The 21,114-nt window shown below is 38.4% G+C and overlaps 2 protein-coding genes across 2 annotated transcripts; both read left to right on the top strand.

Moving 5' to 3' along the window:
• The first annotated feature begins 1,051 nt into the window (after positions 1 to 1,051).
• LOC131980009 (protein lifeguard 1-like) lies at positions 1,052 to 4,664 on the top strand. The gene is made up of 5 exons (XM_059344132.1): positions 1,052 to 1,321; positions 1,910 to 2,110; positions 2,706 to 2,834; positions 3,290 to 3,433; positions 4,386 to 4,664. The coding sequence occupies exons 1-5, from the start codon at positions 1,052 to 1,054 to the stop codon at positions 4,518 to 4,520; spliced, it is 879 nt and encodes a 292-aa protein (XP_059200115.1). The 3' UTR covers positions 4,521 to 4,664.
• A 7,870-nt stretch (positions 4,665 to 12,534) lies between these two features.
• LOC131980010 (protein lifeguard 1-like) lies at positions 12,535 to 20,626 on the top strand. Its single transcript, XM_059344134.1, has 5 exons — positions 12,535 to 12,650; positions 16,320 to 16,483; positions 17,296 to 17,490; positions 20,174 to 20,302; positions 20,396 to 20,626. The coding sequence occupies exons 2-5, from the start codon at positions 16,331 to 16,333 to the stop codon at positions 20,492 to 20,494; spliced, it is 576 nt and encodes a 191-aa protein (XP_059200117.1). The 5' UTR covers positions 12,535 to 12,650; positions 16,320 to 16,330; the 3' UTR covers positions 20,495 to 20,626.
• Positions 20,627 to 21,114: the final 488 nt, after the last annotated feature.

Here is a 21,114-nt window from a genome sequence, read left to right as displayed (position 1 = left end):
AGGAAATACGAAAGTGCTTATGTCAGGGAAGCAGATTCTAGCAGACTGTCTCAAGCTTAAATGTCATGCATATTCTTGTTATACTTATTGAGAAACCTGAAAGGAGAAAATGACGTTAGCACTTGAGCTTGCCTATATAAACTGGACCTACAATGTACCTACTCATTCATTCTGGTGTATGTGAGATGAATACAGAGCACTCTGTCCATAACATTTAACTTCTTAACTCTGTACCATTTACAGTAACTCTCTCCATAACAGTGAAATGCACTGAATGACTTTCTGTGTCCTCTCCTTTTTCATCAAACCACAACAAAAATGCATCATGTCAGACAGCCAAAGAACCAGCTCTCGGTAAAGAGCACTGGTTCCAGAGCAGCACTGACTCCTTGCTGGTCTCGAACCATGAATTGTTTACTTTTGGGCTGCGGGGGCAGGAATATCGTGACCTACAGAGCTTCACTATGGGCACAAAATCAAAGTAGGGGTCTGTGTTGGAGATAAACTGTCTCCCAGTAGTGTGGTCCTTGACAGAAGTTCAAAATAAACTTAAGGGAGCTCCGAGCACAAAATCAGTGGTTAAGCAGATAAAGTGACATGGCTCTCAAGCCTGTGGAAAAGCAAACAGGTAGTTCGCAAGTTGAACAAACTGCCCTCTCACACCAGCACCAGAACTGGGTTTGCATTGGTCGAAAAGCAGTGAGGCCCCCTGAGCCCTTAGACCCCCGGTAATGAGTCCCATGAGTCTTGTTTTATTGAAAAATCTAGATTTGATGTAAGAAACCCTATACATGTCCACAGGCAGATATCTAAAAAACAGTCTTGTTGTATTTAAGAATTCTGATCTGATCTGAAAAACGCTGTTCATGCTGGCAGGCAGCTATAGAAAAACTACCAGTGTTTCATTTCAGTTCAGACACCAAATGTTATCAGTATGATAAAGTAAAACAGGAACTCCCCACTTCAGCTCAATAGAGGGTATCTTATTTACTTTTGCATGAGTTGATCTATTTATTTGACTGGACTTTTTTGACCCACAGTTTCCAGCAGAATGTCACATACAGCAGACTTCCTCACATCCAAAGAGACACAGGGCGCTCCTGGTTATGACGTGTCCTCATCACCACCATCATATGAAGAGCAGCAACCTCCACCCTACTCCGAAGCTACGACAATGCACCATCCACAAAAAAACGAGACAACTTGCACTGGGTACGAGTCTTTCCGTGACATCATCCCCGAGGTCTCATCGGAAACAACGCCACTGATAGCCTCATCTTCTTTTGATGACAAGACAGTGAGAAGAGCGTTTGTCAGGAAGGTTTGTATGACTTTCAAGTTATCCTACACTTATTAATAACTCTGGGATTAGAAAAAGAATATTATTATACTTATTTTACTTTAAGATGTCGGTGGGCCTGAACTTTAAGTGTTTTAAAGTGTGATTGCTTCTCCACAGAATAATAAAGAACAGCTGTTGAAATTCTAGGACATGGCCATTAATCAAAATAAATGTGTATCACGATACCTATTGTAATCTCATATGTATGGTTCGGTGAGGTTGTAGGCAATACCAAGCTCTAATCAGGACACTCTGATGGTTTTACATTCGAATTTTCACGAGTCACATGTTGACAAACAGGATAAGAAAGTGGGAAAGAGAGAAAGAGATTCAAGAGAGCTAGGTCTGATGCACTGCATGTTAGAAAGTATAATAATCTAACCATTATGAATAATAAAACTCTTCAGTAAATATGGAAACAAGGAAGATCAATTTCTTTAAAACCTGTTAATGGTCGGAAATTATGTTTAAAAAAACACCCAAACCACATAGTTAGAAAATCAGTTGCTGTACAGAATATTTAGCAATGAAACTATTTTTGTTCTGTCTCTATCTTTCCCTGTGCAGGTGTTCAGCATCCTCACTCTCCAGCTGCTGTTCACCTTCAGTGTGGTGTGTGTGTTCACCTTCTCCAGCGTGGTCAAAGAGGCGGTGCAGAACAACCTGGGGGCCTACCTCAGCTCTGTCATCATCTTTCTCGTGGTCGCCATCACCCTCAGCTGCTGCAAGTCTTTCAGTCGCCGCCACCCCTGGAACATCGTTGGACTGGTGGGTTACAAATACAAGAGCATAAAACAAAAAATATTGAATGGGGGAAATTACCTTTACATAATGTAGGTACGGTCACAGATACTTATAATAAAATAAAATAAATTAAAGTATTGGACTTAAATGACAGTCAACCCTAAAAATATGGCAAAATAATCATAGCTTTGTGGGTTAAAGGAACACATGTGATATGAAATATTTGAGGTCAAAGTAGCTTCCTGGAAAAAAAAAAAGAAAGTTAAATATTCTGGTCAGAGAAACTGCATTAATTAAATGCTGCTTTCTGGCAAAACTACTACTAAATAGATATAATAGAATTTAATTGAATTAGACAAAAAAGTATGTAAATAAAAAAATACATCTGGTACAGTACATACTTTAAAGTAGTACTGATAAAAATACATAATTAAAAAAACAACTTAATTACATTTTTTGTCCTTTTTTTGAATTTTGAATTTAAATGGACTAAAGTTGCGTTCACATGAATAAAATAAAATCACAACCAACTTTTCTTGTATTGTGATTATTAATTAATAGGGGAGCTTTCTCAGATGATATTGGAGATGCTTAATACTTTGAATCTTTGTGCCTACAGGCGGTGGTCACCCTGAGCTTGTCATACATGGTGGGAACCATCGCCTCCTTCCACGACACCACTGTTGTCGTCATCACTATGGGAGCAACACTCGCCATTTCTTTTGCAATTATTATGTTCTCTGCACAGGTAAGGAGCTTAAATAATCTGTATTTATTTTAAGCAGAAAATGTAAAGTCTTTCGTTGCTTTATATATTGATTTTAAATGTGTTGCTCTCAACTTCCTTGAAAAGAAAAATCTATATTTTACTCAGAATAGTAGAAAAACGGTAGAAGAGGCTGAATGTGAGCTGGAACAATTGGTCTGAACTGAAAAATGTGTCAAGGATGATGAGTTTAAATAACAATTAGATAAACAGTCCAAAGTTTTTTAAATGAGTCCAGTGTGTAGGAAGGATGTGCAGATTTTTTGTGCATTAAAACCAATTTTATGTAGAATAATCAACGCTTCATGTATGGTCTGTGTTCCACTGATTTGAAAAAAAAAAATTGTCATCAAATAAGAATCTGTGTTAAGCAATATATGGGAAAAAATATTACTGAAATCAATTAATGTACTAATGTGTTCCTCTGTTATTTTCAGACTCGTATTGATTTCACTGTTTGGTACGGTGTTCTGCTGATTCTAGCGGTGGACATGCTCATGTTTGGGTTCTTCTGCACCTTCTACTACTCCTACGTCACCAACGTCGCCTACGGATGTCTGGGTGCTCTGCTGTATTCACTGGTACGGAAGAAACGAACAATGTGTACCATGATAATATTACTAATACGCTGCACTTCCCTTGCTATAAAGCAGAAGGAACAAAACTGTCCTAAAGGTTAGAGGCGCAAACTTGTGACGGGAAAGTTCAGTGGGGAAATTGAACGAGGTGTGAATGTGAAAAAAAAAAGTGTTACTAACAACATTAGAGATGGATCACAGTAGAGCCTGACAGATACAGTATATCGGTTAACAGATATTATTGGCCAATCACAGGTCTATCAATATCTGTGTATATGCTGTCTGATATGTGCCGTTATGAAAACCTTTCTTTACACAATATATAATACAGAAAATGTAGCTTGGAGTGATTTAGAAATGGTGTTAGCTATTCATTTTATTATTATTTTAATATTCAGCAATTGACTGAAACTGAACAGTAATGATATTTATATTATTTATTTTTATTCTTATTTATTCTTGATTTTCTCAGTTATCATTTATAGAATTGGCTGACACTGTAATACATTGTTTGTGTGATGCATAATAATGTTAACTATTATTTCATAAAGTTTTATGTTTGAGAAAGTTGCTCTCTGGTGGTGAAAAATCAGTGCACAATCCACATAAAAAAGGTCTATTTTCATTCTAGCTCAAAAAATACTAAATATATAACATGTCAATTAAAATATAAAATGTCAATTATTGATTCATTATTCCCTCTAAAATCCAAAATCTGCATCAGTCTAAAACATTTCATATTGGTCAAGCTCCAGTTCCCAGTCCCCATAAGCCATGAATGTGTGACAGTAAGCCAGAATGCATAATACCAGGATCCTGAAACTAAAGCAGCTAATTAGTTACTTTCACCTGTCCTTTTTCTATTGTCTTTCATTATTAAATACCATATTTTACTATGAGTTATTTGATAATAATCTCTCGCCCTGTCCTAACTCTTCCTCTCCTCTCCCTTCAGTTCCTGATGGTCGACTGCCAGCTAATGATGGGGACGATGAGCTACCGTTTGGATCCAGAGGAATACATCAACGCTGCTCTCCTGATCTACCTGGACATAGTCCTCATCTTCCTCTACCTGCTGGGGAGGAGGTGAAACTGAGTACACTACATTAACACACAGACACTCCAACTGTACCATAATGAAAATGTACTTTGTTATTATGTATATAATGTAACTACAAATGATTATCAGTGTTTTACAGATTTTTTTCTTGTCTCAGTTTTAGTTAAATAAAGATATATTTTTAAAAAATGTTGTATTGTATTTGTTGTTTTGTACCCATACAGGAATTTCACCAATCAATTATTAAGACACAAGAATTTAGGAAATTATTCAGTATAAATGTTTGAGTCAAACCTGCCCAAAGAACTTGTTATTAACCCCCTCTGAACCCCATCAAACCATATATTTTCTTTTTTTAAAAGCCAAAAGTAAACTTAAAAGCAAACTGTAAAAACAGCCACTATCGACAAAATTTTTACTTTCCGACAGTCCTTGAATAGATCATAGGTTACACAAGTTTCCATTAGAAGAAGTAACCAAAACAAAGCTTGAAAGTGATATTTCTGTCAAAATCACTTTATTCTACACGTCTCATTTAAAACATTGCCAAAAATAAACCCTTCAGAATAACCAGATCCTGTTAAAAACATTAAATTCTGCTCCTCCTTGACACAGTGAAGCCATGATTGATTCTGCGGAGATAAACGGTCACGTAACAAATATTTACTGAATATCTGTTTACACAGAGCAGAGAGGAGAGGACAGGAGAGGTTGTAAAAATGCAAATAGATCAATATGTGTAACATGTGGAGGCACAATTTTTTTCCAATATTCGTGACACTTGTGTTGTATATATAAATTCCATTTTATTTCCATTAAAAAAATATTTAGCAGAGAAATTGCACTTGCATGATTTTATGATGTATGTCATTATAACTGTGTTATTCTGCACAAAATACATTTTTGAGTTGTTCCCACTTCTAGCCATGGTTGTGCTATTTCCACAGAGCTGCAGGACTTATATAGTGCAGTGAAGGCCACAGTGAGTTAAGTTGTGCTCTGAATTTCATTGCTGCTTTGCACATATTTTTAATCTGTATTATTACGATAGAAAGAGCAGAGAGAGCGCAGTTCGCAGGTCAGGACAAGGACTAAGTAGCAGCATTACATTACATTACATTACATGTCATTTAGCAGACGCTTTTGTCCAAAGCGACTTACAATAAGTGCATTCAACCTGATGGTACTAGACATAGACCATAGGAATCGAGTAAGTACATAACTTTAAGAGCTAACTGTCATTGCTAAGGAGTGCTATATGTTAAAGAAGAAAAGACGAGAAAAGAATAAGAGGGTTTTTTTTTGTTGTTTTTTTATATATATCTGTTAGGTGACCATGACTTAACCGAGGTATTGTTGGAAGAGATAGGTCTTCAGCCTGCGGCGGAAGATGTCCAGGCTGTCTGAGGTCCTGATGTCGGTGGGGAGCTCGTTCCACCATTTGGGAGCCAAGACAGAGAAGAGTCTGGAAGTGGTTTTGAGGCGAGTTGACCCACGCAGGGTGGGAGTCGCCAGCTGTTTGGCTGATGCAGAGCGTAGAGGATGGGCAGGGGTGTAGAGTTTGACAAGGTCCTGGATGTAAGTAGGACCTGAACCATTAGCAGCAGAGTACGCCAGAGCTAGAGTCTTCAAGCGTATCCGCGCAGCCACCGGTAGCCAGTGCAGGGAGCGGAGGAGGGGTGTTGTGTGTGAAAATTTGGGAAGATTGAAGACCAATCGAGCAGCTGCATTCTGGATGAGTTGTAGAGGTCGGATAGAGGTCGGATCATGGCAGACCTGCCATGAGGGAGTTGCAGTAGTCCAGGCGTGAGATGACCAGTGCCTGGACCAGGACCTGAGCTGCCTTCTGGGTGAGAAACGGGCGGATTCTCCTGATGTTATGCAGCAAGAATCTGCAAGATCTGGTAGTGGCGGTGATGTTTGTTGAGAGGGACAGTTGGTTGTCAAGAGTTACGCCAAGGTTTTTGGCGGTTTCTGTGGAGGCAACCACTGTGTTCTGGACAGTGATGTGGAAGTCAGTGGTGGGGGAGCCCTTCCCTGGGAGGTAAAGTAGCTTTCCCAGGTTGAGTTTGAGGTGGTGTGAGGACATCCACTGGGAGATGTCGGCCAGACATGCAGAGATACGTGCTGCTGCACGTGTTTCAGACTGGGGAAATGAGAAGATTAGCTGGGTGTCGTCGGCATAGCTATGATAGGAGAAGCCATGCGAGTGGATGAGGGAGCCAAGGGAGTTGGTGTAAATCGAGAAGAGGAGCGGACCAAGGACTGAGCCTTGAGGGACCCCGGTGGTGAGTAGACAGGGTTCTGAAACAGAACCCCTCCAAGTTACACGGAAGGTGCGGTCCTTGAGATAGGATTTGAGCAGAGAGAGGGCAGAGCCAGATACTCCAAGGTGGTGAAGGGTGGAGATGAGGATCTGGTGATCCACAGTGTCGAAAGCTGCAGAAAGGTCCAGTAGAACCACCACAGATGAGAGAGAGGCTGCCTTCGCCTTGTGAAGCTGTTCAGTCACAGCGAGAAGGGCAGTCTCTGTTGAGTGTCCCTTCTTGAAACGAGACTGGTGAGGGTCAAGGAGGTTGTTCCCATGCAGATAGGAGGACAGCTGATTGAAGATAGCCCGTTCCAGAGTTTTGGAGAGGAACGGCAGGAGAGAGACGGGTCTGTAGTTGTCCACTAAGGATGGGTCGAGGGTTGATTTCTTTAGGAGAGGAGAGTTAGAGAGTTAGGAAAGCAGCCAGTAGTCAAGGAAGTGTTGATAAGATGGGAGAGGAACGGGAGGAGATCCGGAGCAATAGACTGAAACAGGTGGGAAGGAATAGGATCCAGCTGACAAGTGGTAGGACGGGCAGAAGCTACAAGGCTGAGCATTTGAGGAGGAGACAGTGGAGTGAATGCTGAGAGGGAGGGAGACGCTGATGGGGAGGGAGGAGAGGCAGGTTGTAAGACTGGATGGGTAAATGATGAGCGTATGTCCTCAATCTTTTTCAGGAAATGGTTGACAAAGTGGGTTGGTAGGAGGGAGGAGGTAGGAGGGGGGGTTGGAGGGACCAGGAGGTTTGTAAAGATGGAGTAGAGTTTCTTGGGGTTGGAGAATGAGGATTGGATTTTGAAGGGATGAGAGAACAGTTGAGGCCAGAGCAGGAGGAGAGAGAGAGCGAATGTTGCGGCGGACCAGTGTGGTATCTGTCGGTGAGGGCAGACAGTCCGATCGGGAGAGAGGGAGGGAGAACTTGATAAAGTAGTGATGCACTGATGGTCAGGGAGAGGCTCTACATGTGAGGAGAGATTATAACTGGCCAAGGAAATCTATATCTCTATAGGATCATTTAGATTGATTATTGATTTACTTTCACAGAATATGTTTCAATAATTTACTAAAAATCATCTTGCTCCTTAACAATGTGTCCCCATCACTTCTGAAATGAAGACAATATGCCCCTGCCTCTTACACACACACACACACACACACACACACACACACACACACACACAGTCGGCGCTTATGGAAAACTCTGACTTTATACTCTCCTAAAGCTTGTTGTTGTTGTTGTTGTTTGGTGAAGCAGATGCAGCTTGGTAAATTCAGTGCATGTGTAAGTGTGTGAATGCGTGTGCAGGTCTCGGAGGAGGACGGAGAGTTTAGGGGTCAGGGGATTTGACTGACTGACAGACACTCTGCTGAGGCAGCAGTAATACAACACTAAATATCTTTATATTATTAGTACTGAAAATATACTTTCATAAGCTTTAAATGTGACGTTAGCGCAGCAAACTAAACTATGGCGGGACAGATTAGACTCGGTGGGCCGCCAGTCTAGCTAATTAATGGGAAACACTGTAAATTATTATTATTATTTTATAGGCTTTGCTATGCAGTTAAATTAAGTTGGATTATTTTTTTTTCATGTTAAAAATAATAGCACCAACTATTTTTAGTATTAGAATTATAGACTTTATAATTAATGGACGTAGACACCTTGACGTCACCTATTGGTTTGTGGCCCGTTTGAGGCATCAAGTTCAGCTCAGCTTTACGCTCGTCGCCATCTTGTTTCCGATAGGGGGAACAGACCATATTTGGACTGTGGAGGAGTAAGAGGGATCTGATCACTGACTAAAAGCCTCTCTACACCTCAACCTGACTGATAGAAGCCGCTGCTAATTCATGTTAGCATTAACTGGAGCATTAACTGGGATGTTAGTTTTGGCAAGCAAAAAACAAAAATAAAATGTATGTTACTTACCTGAAAAAATTAACAGCGACTCCTTGGAGTGTCTGTTAGTTCAACCAAACGCTGAACAAGACATTTTTACTCAACAATATGTTAAAATAAACTTCATTAAAAAGTCATTAAGTGGAAATACAGTGTGAAAGGGTCAAAGTTATGAGACCAAACCGGTAAACGTCCTTTTTTATATCTATATAACGTTATATATATAACTTTATTGACACGTTGCCATGGATACCATTGCTTTTCTTGTCTCCTGACGACTCGCCTTGTTAATGACCTGTCAATCAAAGGTAGCCACGCCCCAAATCATACGATTCTTTATCTTTTATTTTCCTCTAAATTGGGCCATTATTTACACAATTAACATCAAATTGTCCGGAAGAATTTTTTTACTCGGCATTGAGACAATAGTGTTGTCCTAAAAAAATCTGAGGTAATAAATCAAGTGAATGAGCACAAAACAGGATATGCCCCCTGCGTTTAGAGGCCTATTTATTGCAGGGGGTGTATAACTTTATGTGCTGATAACTGTCATAAAGCTACCACTTTGGATGGGCTATCATACCAAAATATCATCTATGGACATGTACCTTTTCAAAAAACATTACTAGATTTTGCCACCTTGAGTGGTACCAAAATCTGGTCTGGCCCATGGACTAATAGTTAAGAATAAAACCGGTAAGTTTTGTGTCTGGAAGTGGAGTTGAAGTTGAGATTCATGGTTCAGAGCATGAGAAAAAACTTATTTTGAGAAAAAGGCCTTTAAAGATTTCATACATTCTTTATGGAAATGATTATTTGAAGACAAAATATTGAATCTAATTCATAGCCACAACAATATAGAAGATGTAATACACATTATTTTGTGCAGGAGAGTGGGAGCTTTCTAACGACGCCTGTGATGATGCGATTTTAGACTACGTTCATTCTGCAGTACAACACTAACTTTTAGTGATTTTAGGAGAACACTACAGGAGCAAATGGATCAAATGAAGTAAAAAATGTTTGTTTTGGATGTTTTTTATTTGGGAGAAAAATAGCCCAAAACATCAAAATTTACTAGTGCATGAAAAATATGTGTTTTTGCCTGTAGTGTCTCACCTTAAATTTGTCACTTTAAACAGTAAACAAGTAGCCTATGTGTCTGAAAATGGACATATAGAGACCTTTGTACCTTTTGAGTCCAAAATTTAAATTTTTTTCTCCTCTTCCACCAATTAGTATTTTACTCAAGTTAAATGATACTCATCATGTAAATATTGTGACGCAGCATCTAGTTTTATGTAACACTCTGTTGTCATGTCCAGGCTCCAGGGAAAAGCATATTGATTTCCTGCTTCATTTATACCTTTGTTGCTCTTTATTGCCTGCCTGAATGCAATTACCTGTTAAATATTACACAGCCACGTGAAATTTGACGCGATACAATATTTATTTAGTTGATAAGAACGGCCTGAATAGTTAAAAACAAACATCTCTGTCATAAAATACTGAAGGCTGTAAAGAAAAAGGCATTGTGTGCTTCATGCTTGGGTAAAAGATGGCTCCATTTCTCTCTCTGCCTGGAGAAAACGTTAAGTCTATTATGTTTTCCGTATAAATTCATGGGTCCGGCCTTTGAATTCAGACACAGCATTGAAAAATGTTTGTCCACCGTGTTTGAAGAAGGCAACAGGTGCTGAATGGCCTCCATTAAAAAGTAGAAGTGATAAACTGGCGCCTTTTTTTTTTTTTACTGGATTTCGCAATTAAATTTACTAGGACAGTGCCGTCAGGCTTCAATGTCTCACCTGCTGTAACTTGACATTGCCAAGATACCAACTGTAATATTTTGTGCACTAAAACTAACACTTTAAAAGAAAAAAAACTCACACACTGCCAACTGTCGCCATTAACTGTCCAACTAGCTCGCAAAGCTAACGAGCTAGCATTAGTTACACAACTATCAAGAAAAACACTGGTGCTGGATTGATTCATTTTTGGATGAAGTTAAGTTATTATCATAGATAAGTTTGCACATTTAAAATTACACTTAGGCAGTTTATAATGACCTCCAAGTGCTTCTGGACAGTTTGGTTTTGACACATCAGTTTTTCGTGCTAGCAGCTAACTAGGCATAGTAGCTAGAAGGAGGCTAGCAACTAATGAAGCTACAAGCTACAACTGAATGTGATGTGAAATGATGGTTAAGGAAAATATTTCATACTAAAGTTAAACAAATAAAAATAAAACAAAAAACCCTACAATCCAACTGCCAACTTTTAACAATGTAACTGTACAAATAGCAAACAAAGCTACGAAGCTAGTATTATCATTCCCCAATACAATTAAAAGATTTAGGCATTTAAAATTACACTCTAAGCTTTATGAGGTACTCTTGTGTACAGCTTTGACAAATAATGATAAAGAATAGTATGTGTAACAGATATTAATATAATAGCTAGCCTATAATATATATCTATAACATATTCTGTTATGTAAGACTGCTTTGATAAATATTTTAGTTAGTTAATTATTTTTTAGTTGGTTATGCTCTTCCAGCTGGATTGTTGTTTTTTTATTCTTATTTTTTTTACAACTTTTGGGAAACTGACCACAATTATTGATAAGATCCATTATTATGTCATAAAATGTTTCGGGGGAAACAGTCTGTGAAGATTGTGTAAGATGGCGTAGCATCTTGTGGGCTAAACAATAGGAGTAAAAATTACACCTTAGTTATACCTTACTTATAGCTTTTTAATACAATGTATTAACATTACTGCATGTCGTTTTTCATATATGTAAAGTAATTGATTTTTTGCTCTTGTAATGACAAAACATTTCTTAACAACAACAAATCAGACATATTGTGCAATGACTTTCCAGAGCTTTGTGAAACTTTGACTTTGAGCACACAAAGAAATGAAATAAACCCGCAGGGCACAAAGATGCTGCATGACTGTTGGAATTTGTCATTGTCTTCACTTCAAGGAAGTCATCTCATCTCTTTTCTCCACTCTTTATTTCCTCAGGGTACCACCATGCTATTCATCTGCGCTCAGAACAGCTCAGACAACGGGACGTTCTTCTTCAGGACGATGGACAGAAACAACACTAACAATATGCTCACTCCATCAGAGACGGTGAGGCATCAAATTTAATGCCAAAAACTATTTATTCTATTCATACATAGGTCAATGAACTGGTTAATGTACTACAATCTATACAGACGATTAAGTCACAATTTTATAATTACAATATTAATTTTGATTAAAAAACAAAATCCCCAAAATAAATGCAGTATAATAAATGCACTTACTAAGCTATTTTCCACTGATTCAGTTCTCACAAAAGTTTAAAAAAAAATCTAAATTTTTACTCATCAAATAGGTGGACTATATTATACATTTTTATTCACTTTTTAAATGTACTTATTTTATTTTTTCTTGATTCTGTTGTTTGACTTTTTTATGGCCTTACTGTAGTTTCATTAGCTCAATCATACCATACTGGCACATTTTGTTTTTCTGATACCTTTATTTATCTTGATGTATGTTTTGATATTTTATGTTAATAAGATGAAAAAAAAACATCACCCTGTTCAAATACTTTTGTGAATAATGCTTAACAAAACGGATATTTGAAACAATATACAGACAGATAATGGAGAAATTAAAGAAAACATGTCCAAGAAAGGTGTTTGTATTGAAATGGATGGACACAAGTGCTTCTGCAGCCGCCGTCAGCATACCCTGGTAGAATACAGCTTTAGGCACTTCCTGGTTTGCCTCACTGCTCAGACACGCAGAGGTTGCGGCCTGATTACAAGGAAAAGTAACTTTGGTAACTGTCGGGAAATGCAACTCACCGATCGTGACTGGAGATATGCTTTTTGTTCCACCACCCTCAAGTGTGTCGTGTCAAAAACTCTAATCCAGCAGAAAAGGTAGGCAGTACATTCACTTTACTCTCTATAATGTATTCCTAACTTGTTCTGTGTGCACAGTTAAAGCAAATACCCTGCAATGAATCACAGATCCTGCTTCTTGTAGAACTACTGATAGTTTGAATAAGTAAATAATTAATTTAATGATAGCTTGTTCACACTTATCAGCTGCAGTTGCAGGGTCACGGCTTACTAAGACACAATGTATATACCAGTGATATTATTAATATCGTTAAACACACCTGTTCTCTTCATGTGATGACAAGTAAAATGTTTGTCTTGATCCTATAACTTAAAATCCTGTGATTTATTTGGGGTAACATGAGAATGCAAGACCACCTGAAGTTTTTTTTAAATCCAAATAACAATGACACTGTTAGTTTTCTACAATGTTTGCTGGGTTTGAGAAGAGAAGTGGCCCCACAGCTCAAGTTTTTACGAAATTCCTAGGCAGCAGGATGTGAAAAAATATATTCTGTACGTGCTGTCGAGGAGACACATAAAACATTATCGGTGATTCACAGCTTAACGTTCCTTTTTTTATTTTTTATTTAAGGATTATACTGGATATACTGGTATCATATGAAACTATAAGATCTAAGGCGTTTTATTAAAAAAAAAACCCACAGTGAACAGTCCTGTGAATATCATGCAATTAATCTTATTTACATATGTATCTGGTATTTGGCAATGGTGTAACATTTTATTCTGAAAACTGAAAACCGCACGTCGACACAACAAATAAATTTTCGGCGCGATGCAATTTTTCAAAAATTGCTGCAGCAACCTATGGGACATAGTTAAACATGAAAATAGACTTCAAAGGGACATATATTAATGTTATGAACCCTTATACACCTTAATATATTTAATTAAATATGTTATGAGTATGTTTTATTATTTTTGACCAGAACAACTTGACATGCAGTGCTGAGCTGTGTCTCAAATTAATCAGGTTCACAGCTTTCAGATGATGTCCACCACTTCTGTGTGGCATTTATTGTTGTCCTGCTATTTCCAACTAAACATGCACTGCCCACAACCCCCAATTCCTAATAAAAAGGACTTGGAATGGTAAGAGGTTAAATGAAGCCATTCTTTTACACATTTCAGTTCAGACACTTACAGTTTTGAGTAAATCAGGAACTTCAGACTTCCCAAATATGATGCAAGGTTTTTTGATGACTTTGCCAAACTACTGTCTGTTGTGTGCATAGATTTTGACTGTGTTGTTTTAGTAGGTGATTTTAACATTCATGTTGATAATCCTGAAGATGGGGGTGCTAAAGAACTTTTAAATATTCTGGATAACTTTGGGCTTTCTCAGTATGTCACAGATCCAACACATAACAGAGGACACATATTAGATCTAATTATTACCAAAGGTCTTAATATCTCTGAGGTTGTGGTGAACGATGTTGCTCTTTCTGATCACTACTGTGTTTTGTTTAAAATGCTCAAGGGTCCATTCTCGGGCCGCTTCTATTCAACATCTATATGCTACCGCTAGCTCAGATTATGGAACATCACAAAATCTCCTACCATACTTATGCCGATGACACACAACTCTACATTTCAGTGTCCTCACACGACTACAGTCCCTTACTCTCATTGAGTAACTGTATTCATCAAATCAATGAGTGGATGTGCCAGAACTTTCTCCAGCTAAATGCAGAGAAGACAGAGGTGATCATTTTCGGCCCTAAAAATGAAAGATCTTAGATCAGCGCTCACCTTGGCTCTATGTCATTGACAGCTACAAATCAAGCCAGAAATCTTGGTGTAATTATTGACTCAGACCTGAACTTCAACAGCCATCTAAAGCTTATCACTAAATCTGCCTATTACCACCTGAAAAACATAGCTAGAATTAAGGGTCTTCTGTCCAAACAAGACATGGAAAAACTTATCCATGCATTTATTTTTAGGAGGTTGGATTACTGCAATGGCATCTTCACAGGTCTTAACAAAAAATCAATCAGGCAGCTGCAGCTGATCCAGAACGCTGCCACCAGAGTCCTCACAAACACCAGGAAACTGGACCATATTACACCGGCCCTTAAATCACTACACTGGCTTCCTGCGAGTCAGAGGATAGATTTTAAAATCTTACTGCTGGTCTACAAAGCACTGAATGGTCTCGGACCAAATTACATGCTTGATCTGCTCCCTCTCTATGAAGCATCCAGACCCCTTAGGTCATCTGGAACTGGCTTGTTGCGTGTCCCAAAAACAAGAACTAAGCGGGGTGAGGCAGCTTTCAGTTATTATGCTCCTCACCTGTGGAACAAACTACCTGTAGATCTGAGGTCTGCCCAAACGCTCAGCTCCTTTAAATCAGGACTGAAAACACTATTGTTTACTGAAGCGTACTCTTAACTTTAACACTTATCTGCTCTACTCTACTGCCCTTACTTTTTAACTACACAATGTTTGACTTGTGCTTTTTATTATTTGATCTCTTTTTTTATCCTGCTGTATCTTCCCTGTTTTAATTGACTGTTTTTACTGTTTTCAATTGTGTCTTGCTGTTTTTAATGTGGTCTCTTCAACACTTTGAAGTGTATATCGGCTCTTGCTCTCTGCCACTGGTTGTGTATACTGACCACAACCTGCTCGTTTTTTTGTCCCATATGTACAATCATAACCAGCGGCTCATGCGCTGGGCATTATTGGTTCAGGAGCACAACCTTGAGATTAGGCACAAAAAGGGTTCTGAAAATGTGGTTGCTGATGCCTTATCCAGGGTTTAGATATTGTATAGTAGTAAACCCTGCAGGTTTACATTTATGTGGGGGGGTGTTACATCCTTGGGGTACGTGTGTTTTTGGTTTTGTTGTGGTTGTGCCTCAGGACCGCAGCAGCGTCACTGGCTCCACAAGAGGGAATCCCCACTGGGTCACGCCTCCACCGAAGGCCGGATCGAGAGTTCCCCTGGCTCCGCCCTCTGTCCGCTCGTTGGTCTGGCGTCCAATCATCTGCCGCACCTGCCTCCAGCTCGGCCTTAAGAGCAGCTTCGCGGGGCTGTGGACGCCCCTTCTTCTTTGTCTGTGCATGGCTTGTGTAAAGTGTGTCTCTTGATCTGTTAAGATGGTATTTGAAAAACCTAGTGTGGGTATTGTTAAATTGAGGCACTCGTGTTGTTTGACTGTTTATTGGGCATTAGGTTTAGGTTTTCTTTTGCACATTTATTCACATAACACTTCGAGTATTACCTTTGTTAGATTCACTAGTTTATGGGTGGTTGCATTGTTGTATTTTTGTTTGTATAGATTAAAAGTAAGCGTAGTCAGCCAGAGTTCCTTTGTTTGTTGTGTTTTAAGTAAGATAGTTTTGGGGGGGAAATCGAGTTAGGAAGATTGTTTTAGTTTGTTTGTTTTATGAGTTGGCGCCACCCTTCGCCCTTTGTTCATTGCCTCACATTAAATCACCTTGGATCTAGCCTGAAGAAGGTTCTCTTTTCGTTACCTTTGTTTTATTTTGCTGTTAGGGTTAGTACAATAAAATCTGTATTTGCCTGAGTACACCGGCGTTGTGTTGCTTCCCTTTCCCCTAGACAACAACTGGGTTGTAACAAAAGCACTTTGAATTACCTTGTGTTGAATTATGCTATACAAATAAACTTGCCTTGCCTTGCCTTTACTTTACTGAGCTTTTTTTGTGCCACAGTTTCCTGCAGAATGTCATATACAGCAGACTGCCGCACATCCAAGGGGACACAGGACACTCCTGGGTATGACGTGTCCTCACAACCACCATCATATGAAGAGCAGCAACCTTTGAGCTACTCTTCATTTGATGACAAGACAGTGAGAAGAGCGTTTGTCAGAAAGGTTTGTATGACTTATAATGTGCAAGTTATCCCCTAGTTATACCTCGCTCGGTACAAGTCTTTGTAAGACATCAGCCCAGGGGAAACAAGAAGAGAGTTTCTTTGAAAGGTTTGTACAACTGTGAGGTTTACATTTTATTAAACCATTGTTAAATCATAATGGGCCTCTCATATGAACAGATTGGTTCTTAAGTGGCTTGTACAAATTATTTATGAGAGCTTGCAGATTCACTTATTTCCTTGTATTTTAAAAATTTTTCTTAGATACAAACACAATTTACCAGTTATTCAGACATACTGCAGGAGTCTTCTCAATAAATTATTGTATGAAGTAATGTTGAAAAATCTGTATAAATTACAAATTATAAACTGTGTGCAAGTAATACGAAAATGTTCTTGCATGAGGCACATTGTCACATAATAATCTGTAAGACATGCTTGAACTGGGGTTCAGGGGTTGAATTAAAGAATGAATGACTTACTTATTTAGTGCAACAGTTTTCGTAAAACAAAAAATCAGCAAACATGCTCAAAAAGGAGTAGGAAGAAGTCTATACTTACTCCTACCCCTGCTCACTATATGTATATCATTTCCAAGTAATATATTATATTGTTGATACTTATTTCAGATAATTTATAACCATTAAAATGGTCAGGGGTCAGGAGTTCACAAGATGATTAACAGGAGCAGAAAAAGTGTTTTGCCCTAAACTTTGTAACTGTAAATTTTACCTTCAAATGAATCAATATGAGAAGGAGAAAAATTGCAAAATATCTCTTTTAAGTTATTGTTCTTCACCTATTCCTGTGCAGGTGTTCAGCATCCTGACTTTCAAGCTGCTATTCACCGTCAGTGTGCTGTGTGTGTTCACCTTCTCCAGAGGTGAGGCGGAGCAGACCAACATGTGCGCTTTCCTCATCTCCATCATCCTCTTCATCGCTGTCACCATCACCCTCAGCTGCTGCAAGTCCTTCAATCAGCGCCACCCCTGGAATACCATGGGACTGGTGGGTATCAAACACAGGAGCCCAAATATCTAATGGGGTTAAATTAACTTTACATTATATACAGTGGCAAGAAAAAGCATGTGAGCCATTCACTTATTTTTTCTACCAGCATAATTGTTTGTGGTATTAGGTTAGGCACATTGTGTTTTCCTATACTTAGGACTTAGATGCAGATCAGTTTATAGTTTATGACAAATTCATGCAGAAAACTAGCCTGGGTATACCCATACTGCCTTGCGCGCTCGATTTCATTTCGAACCTGCAGGCAGTCAGGAAACAAAGGCCGTTTCTTAGCTCTGTTTTAGGGATCCAATCACAGAGCGGGGAGGGACGGCAAGACGATGACGCGTACTACTCGACAGATGGAAGCTTGTAGTTTTGTAGTTTTCTTACGGATCCAACATGGCTGCAGCAGACACGAAACTCTCTATCTAGCTGTAGACGGCCTTTTAAATAGTTTAGAGCGAAAGTTGATTTTAAAAGAACAACGTTTGACTTTACACTCCTGTTTCACCATGAAAAAGAATGTTTTAGCCTAGCGTCCGACAGGATTTGGCCAAAGCCTATTCTACCAACTTGCCCCGCTACCGCTCACTGCTGTAACGCCGGTGATCTCGCGACGAGCCGGGGGACAGCGGAGCCGCCCAGAGACCCGCAGCATCTGGTCTGTTGACCATAAAATCAGTGGATGTGTGTGGCTGAATGACATGAGGGGGAATAAGGCGTAAAAATAAATAATCTTGCAGAAAGCGAGAACTGGAGAAGCAAAGCAGCAAGCAACACTCACACACACACACACACACACACACACCAACACTGCCGGGAGAGTGTGAGCAGACGATTGGCTAAGAGCTCCGTACAGACGCTTTTGATAGACATTCGTAGCGCCCAATAAACGGAGAAATTAATGGCTGGTTTCCAGGCTAATCTCATTTGTGATTAGTCTGGAATCAGGCTAGCAGAAAACTAGGTCATTCCAAAAAGTTCACATACATTTTCTTGCAACTGTAGATACTGTCACAGATACTTATATTAACAAAAGGAAAAGCTTAAAAATAACCATGTGATATGAAACCCAAGGTCGCAGAGTCACATCTCAGATAAGGAAGTGCAATATTTAAATAGGCGAGCTGCTGCCTCTTCTAAATGTCACTCATCACAGAGCACTTTGCTGGAATAACTAAAAAGTAGTAAAGATAAAACATGTGGCTACTTTCCTCAAAGAACATACGCTGCTTTTAAAGGGGCTCAGAGTAACTGGTTAATTTTTTGTTGTGTTAAAACTAAAATCAGTTTCCTCTTAGGTTGTGTTGACATGCTCAAAGATTTACTTTCGACCTTTGAGGTTTTGTTGAATTAGGACAGGCTCTTCCTGTATTGTGATCGTTAAAGACACAAAATGTTGCAGAGTCAGGAATACACGCCCACCAGCGTCTCTGCTAGAAAAACCCCCAGAAGACTAATAATTTACATATTCCATTTCATAATTCAATATTTTTTCTGACTCAAATAGGTAAATGTTTATTATGTCACGTCCCCCCATTGGAAAATATCAAACAATTTTACACAAAGGTCAAGCTTTCTTTTCCCATTTTAAATCAGCCAAGCAGGTTTATGTTTAGAATTGTCAAGCCAGCCTTTAACACATTAAATAAATAATATTGTATTACTGTCCCCCCCGTTTTTAGTTTATTTTATCAATAAAAATAAAAGTATGCTTCCCTTATGCAAAAAGAAGCCTGTAACTGACTCATAGATTTTCAGATAAACTTAATACTTAGTTATTTGTGATGCTATGTACATATACAGATCAAAGATATTTGGTACAATTATAAAGCACAGGTCAGAATATATATAAATATATATAATAAAAAAAAATATATAAAAAACAACAATGTGGGATTCTTTTCTCTCCTTTGTTAAAGCTACTAATTTGTTGAAAGATTAACATGATTTATCTAGTATCACAGAGCAAACACAGATCATTTCTGAAAAAAAAATAGAATTTGAGGTGAAATCGATCAGTCGTCCTATGTTCAACACACAAAACTCCTTTTTAAAATGTTGTTTTTTAATTTATTTTTTCAATTTTATTTCTTTTATAAAATTATATTATAAAACTACGTGAAATGTACTTTTAATTGTACTTTTCTTGTGTATGAGTAACTAAAAAAAACATGTAAAAAATAAATTTTGGGGGGGCTGTCTGGCAGGTGCAGTGAACACTGTGCTTGTATTATCAATTTATTTTTAGAAATTCTGAAATGAAAGGCAACTGTCTGCAAACAAAAAAAATCTGCGTACTTATCCAGACCTGGGAATTAATGAAAAACGCTGTATTTAACCCATTTAGGCCTGAAACGCCTGTAAAACCTCTGGGCGATTTTAAAATAAGCCCCTAAAACCTGAAGTTTTTCTGGAAATTCAACAGAAGTGTCAACGCTTCTACTAAATAATACATTTTTCAGCCTCTGTAGCAGATAGAAATGAAATTCAAAAAGTATTTGAGAGCTTATACAAATACTACAAAACAACGTATTCGCTTTCCAGGCTTCAATGGGTTAAAAGCATAAACAATCTGGATAACTTTGAAACTTGTGAAGATATCTAAAGCATAATATGGGGCAGAAACTTTCTGATATGATACCGGAGATGTTTAATTTATTGAGTTTGTTGCCTACAGGTGGTGGTCACCCTGAGTTTGTCCTACGTGGTGGGAACCATCGCCTCCTTCCACGACACCACCGACATTATCATCACTATGGGAGCAACGCTCATCATTTCTTTTGCAATCATTGCGTTCTCTGCAGAGGTGAGACTTTGTGGCTGTATTAACGTATAAAAGGTCAAAGAATGCATTAATGAGATTAATTAATGTTCTAATGTGTTCCGTTGTTATTTGCAGACTTATGACTTCAATATTTGGTACGGTGTTCTTCTGATTCTGACTGTGGATTTGACCATGTTTGGGTCTTTGCACCTTCTTCTACTCCGATATCAGTGATATCGCCTGTGGATGTTCCTGGATGTCTGGGTGCTCTGCTGCATTCACTGGTACAGGAGAAACAAATAACTCCCTATGCAAAATGGCCTGTTTCAGAAGAATATATATTGTTGGAGCATAGTTATTGATGCGTTAAGGTGTACACATAATGAATTTAATTTAAGGACTAGTAATGACACTTCTGAGGAAGATTGGAGTCTCAGTGGAAAGTGTCAAGCAGGTAAAGAAACATCTCTTTGTAAAGTAAAATGCATAAATCTTGTGCTCTATGAGAGCTAAATGAGAGCAAACACCTCACATAACATTTTTCAGTCAGGAGATACTCTATTATAGATACTATATACTATATATACTTTTTAATTGCTGTCAACATGCTTTCCACTTGGAGCAGCCAGCCAGTTTGTATATTCCATCATATACACTAATCTTAATCATTGCATATTTTAAGAATTATTTTAAAGGAGAATAAGGGTTCTTGTATATTTTACTTGAGGCATCTTATTTTGACAGTCTTCTTGTAAATTCTGTGGTTGCTCTTATTTTGAAAGCTGCATGCGTTTAGCGACAGGGAGTTATTCAAAACAGTAAGTCAGTTTAGTGTGATTAAAACAAATTTAACT

The sequence above is a fragment of the Centropristis striata genome, chromosome 11 (assembly GCF_030273125.1).
Source record: "Centropristis striata isolate RG_2023a ecotype Rhode Island chromosome 11, C.striata_1.0, whole genome shotgun sequence".
Classification (NCBI taxonomy): domain Eukaryota; kingdom Metazoa; phylum Chordata; class Actinopteri; order Perciformes; family Serranidae; genus Centropristis; species Centropristis striata.
Note: the sequence above shows the minus strand (reverse complement) of the source record. Positions and strands in the feature narration are given on the sequence as shown.